Below are 8,807 nucleotides of genomic sequence, written 5' to 3'. Positions count from 1 at the left end.
CATCCATCCATCCATCCATCCATCCATCCATCCATCCATCCATCCATCCATCCATCCATCCATCCATCCATCCATCCATCCATCCATCCCTCCCTCCCTCCCTCCCTCCCTCCCGCTTATCCCTGCTGGGGTGGCGAGGAGTGCTGGGTGCCTATCTTCAGCTCTCAGTGAGGGAGAGGCAGGGTTCACCCTGAACATGTCACCACTCCATCACATGGCAACACAGAGACAAACATGACAAACATCCATTTACGCAGAAACTAACACCTAAGCAGAACTTAGAGAAATTAAACCTAAATTAAAAGCTAATTAAACCTAACAGCCATTTTTTTGGACTGTGGTAAGAAGTTGAAGTACCCGGAGAGAACCCACGCATGCACAGGGAGAACATGCAAACTCTTTGCAGAAAGACCCGGGCCGGGAATCTAAATGGAACCTTCTTGCTGCAAGACAGCAGTACTACCGCTTCACTGTGTAGCCCAGAACAGCTTATCCAGCTCTGGTCGACCTAAATTCAACTACTGAAGGAACACCGCTGGACAAAATAGCTCATGCCATACTGGTGGAGCTGCCTCAGAACTGCCGCTACCAGTTGACCACTGTACCTAAAGGGAGACGTCATGGGCTACTTCATCACTGTTTAATGCATTCCTGATTCACTGTTTGGTTTTTACTGTAAAACCAAATGAAACCAAATGAAATGTTTTTGACTGCGGTTAACATCTCTTGCGTCAGGGTTTATTCAAATTCATCTGCTACTATTTTAAAGGACACTTTGAATGCATTAAGCCTTAACACTTGAACATTTCTCTGAGCCTTTTGAATGGACCTTTAAACCCCTTTTACCCTTTTATTTGTTTATTTAGTTGTGCTTATTTACCTTAGTGTTTAGTGTTTGCATAGTTATTAGATATAATAATAGTGTGTCATTATTAGCTAATAATGGTACCATTGTATTTTAACCCGTGGTCGTTTATGTTTATTTTACACAGTGAAGGATTTATCACTCAGGCAAGGGTTCAAGGAGACAGAAGCAGACATACAGATATTGACATGAATGAGAAAAGGTATTTGGTGCTCGGGCCCCGGCAGAAGACTTCAGTGCTGAGAATCGATATTCCCCCCAGATGAGTAACTTAGGAAAAGAATTATAATCTTCCCTCTGGGGCCCTGGCACTGGTGGTGGCATAAGCCAGGGGGTGAGTGGAACTGAGAACAGTCTGAGAGTGAGGGAGGAGATGGGTAGGAATTAACTTGTGTGCAGGAGAGAAGCTATGCCAGGAGCTAAATGAAGGGGATCTTTAAAGATGATTAGCTTTGGAGAAGGTGCAGAACCGATGCTGATTGACTGAAGCTGATAAGAGTCTTCCGGATTCAATTTTCGTTTAAGCTTACTGTAATATTCTTTATTCTTTCTCAGTAGTTAATTGTTTATTTAGAGTATATAGAAATGGTTCAACTTGTACAAACAGTACTTTTAATTATTTTGACCAGTAGACTACTGTTACCATAACATACTGTAGCAGCTAAGTGTACCATCTTACCTACTCTGATGAAGAAGGAGCCTTTTGCCTCCACCAGACAATGAGCAGCAGTGACAATCCATCGCTCTGAGAGGATGGAACCCCCACAGAACAATAGACCACTGGGATTTGCTATCAAACCAACCTGGAAATAACACAGATTAACAGACCAAGGGATAGACTCTTTACTTTTTTGCAGGTTGCAATAAAGTTCCTGATATTTCTAAACAGTACCTGCCATGGAATCTCTCCTGGAGTGACTACCCTCCCTCCAACTATACGTTTGAAAGGTTCTGGTGACTTGTCAGAGAGGATTTCAGAGTGGTTGGATTCTCTCAATAGGAGGTCACTGAGAGACTGATTCTGAAAAATGTCACCATACTCATCTGTAACCAAAACTGGCTCTGTGATGCTGGCTGTTGTAGGGGAGGGTGTAGTAGACGTAATATCATTTATAGGTGTGGTGCTCGAGTGGTCTGAAGAACGAGGGATGTAGAGAGACCTCTTGAATGGGCTCACAACAGTATATGCAGTTCTCCCACAAGGGTAGTCAACTGATTATGAAAGAAAAGAAGCAGTAAATATTAAACAGCAAATACTTGATCTTTTATTACAATAATTTAATTTAAAAGTCCAAACCTGTTGCCTCACAGCTGACTCCATCCTCCATCAACTTATATCCTGTTGCACAGAAGCATTTTGCTCCGAGGGTTCCCATTGTGCCACAGAAATGCATACAGTCTCCATTGTTTACGTCACATCTTTTTACTAATTCTGGGCAAAAGGAAAAAAAACAGAACCTGGTTAAAGTTTCACCTTCAAATTGCATTTTACTTTAAAAACTTCTCAAATACCTGTGGTTGAATCCTTAAAAAAAATTAGCTCTAAATCAATATTTAGTCAAAAAAAAAAAAAAAAATGATGTAATTACTGCTTCAATTTTTTTTTGTATGTCACAGTCAGACAGGTATATCTGTATTTAGTATTTTTTCTTTATTCTTTATAAAATAGTTGCTGCCCTCCTCAGCTGCCCTGTGATTAGCTCCAACAGCTTACCTGTGTGACCTGATGCTAGCCATTGCCTTAGCCTGGTCTTGCCATCTCACCAAGAGATATTGTGTTATGAGGGGTTTGCAGTAACAGTTTGTTACAGTGCCACTCATAGCATGTACTACCAGTTGTAATATTGCATGTAGGCCAAACGCACAACCTTGTTTTCACCTGACATGAAAACCTGATTGCATTTTAACATATTTTCTGTGTCCACTAATTGCCTTGTGACAGACTAGAAACTTAAACTGTTATGTTTCAGCTTTTTTGCCACTGAATTTTATTCAGGGATGTCAGAATAAAGAGGTCTTGATTTGAATTCCTGCCAGACTTGTAGATTCTGCAAGAGATCTGCAACAAGTTATTTGGTCGGTTACATTTACTTGACTAACGTTTTGGAAAAAAAGAAAAAGGAGTCGTTGTACTGCATTGTAATTCTTACTTGAGTTAAAGAATGTGATGAAGCTTCATTACTCTTACTTAACATTTCTGCTGCATCAGGAGTAATTGACCTCAGTTTTAAAATAAAAAATGAACCATACAGACACATCTACTGTTGATGTTCACATGAGATGACTTTTTTGTTATTTTCAATCAGCTGATCCCGCGGTGTCATTTAGAGGTTAAGTATAACAGCAGCAAAAGTTTAACTATATCTTGTTATTGGAAGCGGTTAACCCTATCCTAACCTATATCCATCAAGCACTATCATCATATATTTTTTACATTTTAAAAGAAAAAAAATATTAAAAATACAAATTCAAGAAGTTTCTTTCACTGTAAATTATTATTGTTTAATCACACTATGTTATATGACTTATCATTTTATCTCATTGGTTGAAACACCACAATTTGTATATAACTTTATATCTGGTGTAATTTTACTTAGTTTTCAATTTTCCAAAATATAAAATCAAATGTAGGTTACTTTCTCATTACTTGAGTTGTCTTTCACTGGGTACTTTTTATTTTTACTTGAGTATTTTATTAGATGGCTACTTTTTACTTGCCTAAAGATGCAATGCTTGTCTTACTTCAGTACAGTTATTGGGTACCACCTCTGGATTCTGTATTTTTTTCTGTTTACAATATTAAAATAAGTATAAATTACTTTTACAGTTATACCCTTATTTGTGTAAGTCTATCGTCTACCCTCATAGGATACATCAACTTTAGTTTTCCATGACAAAATGTGAAAAACGTGTTTCTAAATGTTTTGCAAGCTTCTTTATGTTTATAGAGTGGAAAAGTAAGTTATATTCCAGCACTGCTGACCATACAGAGAATATAAAGTGATTTATTTTTTAATGCAAGAAGCAAATTAGAAACTTGTTGTTTTGCATAGCATCACATAACCCAGTTCAGTTTGCTTGCTGTACACACATTCCTTCAGTTGTTGTTCTCAGAACACAGAGAAATACAAACAATTCAATACTGTATCCTAAATCCAGATTGTTTGTTTAATTCGATTTAACGAACAGGAGAAAAGAACATTTGGTTTTATTCCTCAAAATGGATGTCATGATGTGACCAAATTTTGGTCACGTATGTATTTGAGGAAAATCTAATTTAGTTGATAAAAAAAAAAAAAAGTGCATTCACTCACCGATCTCACAGTTCTTGCCAGCAAATCCAGACTTACAATTACAGGTATAGTCACCTAGGTGGTCTATGCATGACCCCTGGTTAAGACATGGGCTTGAGTCGCATTGATTGCCATCTGAAGAAAGTCAAATACAGGATCCTAATCACCCATTTTATAAAAAAAGACACATGAAATCCAGTAATCCCTGCAGGTTATTTCTGAATAAGCATGTTCTTTGCTCTTAGATATACATTTCAAATTAATCATTCTAAAAAGATATCTTACCTATATAACCTGACCAAAACTCCATCTAAAACAACACAAAGTTAATGATCACGGCCAGCATGCATAAGAATTTGTTGTAAGAATAATTCTTAAATACTTACAGTCTTTTTATCATTCTCAAATATCTCCCTAGCTTCCTCCAGGTCACATTTTTCCTCTAAGCATTCTCTTTCTAAGTTTCCCTCCAGAAACTCCTCAAAGATCCCAGTATTATGACGTTTATGTCTGCTGAGGAGGCTGTCCGCTGTTTTTTCAGAGAGAAATACTGGACTTGGGGCTGGATAAAAAAACATACAATATACAGCCTGAGTTTTATCATCACCTCTTTTGGTAAAATCATAGAAAGTAATTTAATACCTCCGGGGCTGAGGTGAAAGTACAAAAGGAGCAATGAAAAAAAAGCTCCTGCCATTCTCACTTTCAGTGTAAATCCAACTGAATCTTTGGGCCATAGCTCCAAAGTACAAGTTTGTGTTTACACACTTGCAGCCTCAATGAGCTGCCTGCTTGTTCAGAGAAAGAAAAAACAATCTGGGAATCTCAGAAACCACTGAGTCAAGTGTTTTTCCCCTTTTGTGTAATGTGTGTTTGCTAATAAATAATGACAAGGAATCACTGTAAAAAATTTGAGATAAAGATCTTCAAGTCATTCAGGGACAGTTAATACTATACTGGTGCAGCCAGAATAACCAAGGGGGCCCTGTGAGACTTTGTCAACATTTCTCTGGCTTCAGTGTCAAGTTAAAGGCTCAGGCTTTGAACGGCTTATATATAACATTCAAATTCTTGTTTCCCAACTGCCGAACTACAAATTAATATGCATTATACTAGATATGTTTGGAAAGATTTAAGCATAAACTGTGAAAAATGTATTTTAAAAAGGCAAAAATCCTTATATGGCCAACAATATTACCTCCAACATTAGATTTTTAAAGGGTTGACCTAAATGAAAAAGTCAGTAATCTTCTAGAGCTTTCTAGATGTTTAAAAGTTGTTAGAAACTGGGTGCAATTTTTTTGAAAATATATAAACAGAGTTTTAGAATAATTCATTTAATTTAAGAAAAATCATCTTTTTGTGTTAAACAGATTTACATTTATTGTTACAACTGTACTTGGATTAATCTTTTTCATTAGCTGTTTTTTTTTTTTAAAGAAATGTACATTTTTATCAGGCAAATTAGATAAATAGATAACAGTTTGTTGCTATCTTTTTGAAATAAATACATTTAAACGACATTAGTGCATTTGTTCATCTATCCAAGCCAGAGAGAGAAATCTTATCAACTGTACTTCAGACTGTTTGCCACAAGGTGACGCCTCATCACTTGAATGCAAAATGCGGATCCCTGAAGAAACATAACATCTAATCAAGAATGAAATAATTAATCTAGTAGCAGGCATAGAAAAACGTTTTTATTCTTAAAAAAAAACTTTCAATGAGAAACAGACTAATGCGAATAATAATAGACTGGAGAACATAATACAGTATACATATTCTTTATTTTTTAAGTTGGTTCAAATAAGCTTGCCTTCTATTCTTCTCTATGTATAGGTAAGAGTTGTCATTCGTTTTTGGATAAGTTAATCTTGTCATGTATGTTATTGCTCATTTTACTGTGCATTCCCTATTTTTAGTTGGTATTGGTATAATTTAAGTGAATTCAACCAAACTCAAACCCAGTATCTAACTTATTAATCCTCACTCAAGCAAACATGTGGAGAAGAACCTATTCTTTTAATAAAAAACAACGCTCATCAAGAATCAAGATATTTTGAAATATTGACACTTGATACAGCACCTGGCTCTGGATGAGTGGCCATCTAATGAAAGACCAGAAGGGTTTATAAAAAATATTTATTATAATCTAAAATAAAACAAAATATTTAAGCATTTTCTATGAAAAGCAAAAACAAAGAGTAGTCTCAGTTCCAGGAGCTCTATAAATGGCTCATTCCAGGAAAGAGAAACAACTAAACATAGAACCATTGAGCTAGGTTTACTTTCGATGGTCAAAGAAATACAAAGGGAACAAATAAAATATAACGTTCCAGGAAAGAAATTAAGCTGAAAGCAGGGGCAGCAATTTTTTTTTTTTTTGTATGGGCAATGAGAAAACAGATAAGGGAAAGGTCACAGCACCGCTTAATACATACATTTAGACAGGCAGGGATAAACAGATCTCAGGTGTTGATTGTGCTTACATTTTCCACTAGATTACATTAGAACTCAGCAGTGTCTATAGCATTTGTAATTACAGTATAATTTCACTAATTATCTATAAAAGTAAACTCATCTACAACCTGAAGATGTCAGGAATTAAAAGAAACTTTCCAAAACATATTTCTTCTTTCTACCTGTCGTCCTCACACCCTTCACCAATCATTCAAAATATGGTCAATACTTGAGACGATGATGCCTTCGGGGACCTTGGATGCTGATTCAGCATGCCAGCTAAAGATTTAGCTCTGGTGTCGTCTTCTCGTCTTGTGTATAAGATGAAACCCATCACTAGCTTTGGAATCCCCCCACAGGGAGTCCAAAGACCTCTCAAGTGTTAACAGCTATCGACTGCGGGCATTTTGATTTTACTCAATCGTTTAGAGGCTAAATAATTCATGCTTGAGTAATTAACGCTGCCTACTTGATGCAAAAGCTTTTCAATCTTCTCAACACAGGAAAGGTATCAGGCTTCTGTAGTAATAAATATGTTTGTTTGTAATGCAGTTTACAAACTGATGGAGCTTTGAATAGATTTTCACATCATCTGACATCTGCCTGTCTAGCCTCAGTCAAAACACAACCTATACCGCTTCCCTGAGTTATATTTCTAAAATTAAAGCTGCATCTGGGGCACAACAGAGCATTTGAGCTTTATATGATCATCCTTTCTATGCATTATCAGCCTAGTTTAACATCAGTGTAAAGACTTTTGAAACACTAGGTTTACCTTCCCCCTGAGAGAAGCAGATTTTTTAAATCCATAACAAGGAAACATGAATGTGTATCAATAAACAGAAAAAAACAAACAAAGTAATCTGTAAATGTTGACTGATTGAAGAGGTTCTTCCCAACATGTCTTTCCTTTTTCCATTTGAATCACTGCTTAGTCGAGGAGTCTGTTTTGACTCCAATTAGATTAGTCACCACCAGGTCTGTGTCAGAGCCCCGCAGATAGTAAAATCTCTCATGCTTGCTCTGTTCTATTGATTGTTTCTTTGTTGCATCTCTCGAGATGTGGGGGAGTTCAGGCAGTCCAGATGGATTTTACTGTTTTATTGTTTTCTTCACCAGGAATGTGTTCTTGCCTGTCAATAAGTCATGTTTTGGATTTGGTAAGATCGTTTCTTTGTTCTTTTGTAGATGCAGATTCTGGAATATCAGCAATTATAACAACAGGAATGATCAAATCAGTTCTTTGCAAATTGATCATACCCCCTAAAAGTTTGCTTGCCTTCTCACGTTTAAAGTAGAAACCTCAATAAGACACATTAGGATTTTAAGCAATCAGCCAAATGCAGATCTCATGGAGTATTTCTCTATAAGTCTTTCCTCTACGTCTGGATTTTGATTGGATCATTCTAACCGTGAGTATGCTTTGATCTAAAGCATTAAACTGTAGTCCTGGCTTCATGATAATGGTTGTTGTCTAGAAGGGCGTAATGTTCTTCCCAGTCTTGCAGAATCCAATAGGTTTTCTTTTAGAATTATTATGAAATTGTTACATCTAATTTCTCATTGGATCCAACCAAGTTCCTTGTCCCTGCAGGAGAAAAAAACCCTACCCCCCTACATGATGATGATCATTATCTTTCAGAGTAATTTCTTGCAACTGTTTATTTCCTTTTGCCACTTCTTTATGTGTTGCACAGCTAAATAGACCAGTTTTTTACAATTAAAAAATCTCAGAGGCTTTCAAATATAGCTGTATTTACAGTTTTTTTTCCTAGACAAGAGACACCTGTCAAGCTAGTTTATCTTTACCCTTTCTGACATAATTTTTTTTTATGGATATGTGCCTCTATGCTCATTTTGTATGTCTTCTTCTCTCTCCCTGGACCCCAGTCGGCCTCGGCAGAAGGCCATTCACACAGAGCATGGTTCTGCAGGAGCTTTTTTCTGTTAAAAAGGAGTTTTCCCTCCCTTCTGCTGCCGCTTGCATGCTCAGTGTGTGGAAAAGCTGTAGAGTCAGCAAAAAAACATGCAAGTGAATATCTAATGTCGCCACATGCTCATCCAGGAGGAGTGAGTATTATAGTCAATGATTCAAAGCAATCACCAGGTTTTCCTTTGACAGGAAACTTTTTACAGATCTGATTGTATGATCTGAGTGAATTGTCTTTGAAAAGTACCTTCAGATAACA

At 36.7% G+C, this 8,807-nt stretch overlaps 1 protein-coding gene across 1 annotated transcript in view; it reads right to left on the bottom strand.

Moving 5' to 3' along the window:
- Positions 1-6,952, bottom strand: part of LOC107089261 (coagulation factor IX-like) — a 7,725-nt gene extending 773 nt beyond the window's left edge. The window contains 9 exon segments of the mRNA XM_015381945.1: positions 1,545-1,668; positions 1,758-2,077; positions 2,163-2,297; positions 4,180-4,293; positions 4,444-4,468; positions 4,545-4,720; positions 4,801-4,883; positions 4,885-4,925; positions 6,848-6,952. Coding sequence (XP_015237431.1) covers positions 1,545-1,668; positions 1,758-2,077; positions 2,163-2,297; positions 4,180-4,293; positions 4,444-4,468; positions 4,545-4,720; positions 4,801-4,883; positions 4,885-4,925; positions 6,848-6,952 — 1,123 coding nt within the window.
- Positions 6,953-8,807: the final 1,855 nt, after the last annotated feature.

The sequence above is a fragment of the Cyprinodon variegatus genome, unplaced genomic scaffold (assembly GCF_000732505.1).
Source record: "Cyprinodon variegatus isolate N-32 unplaced genomic scaffold, C_variegatus-1.0 Scaffold245, whole genome shotgun sequence".
Taxonomy (NCBI): Eukaryota; Metazoa; Chordata; class Actinopteri; order Cyprinodontiformes; family Cyprinodontidae; genus Cyprinodon; species Cyprinodon variegatus.
Note: the sequence above shows the minus strand (reverse complement) of the source record. Positions and strands in the feature narration are given on the sequence as shown.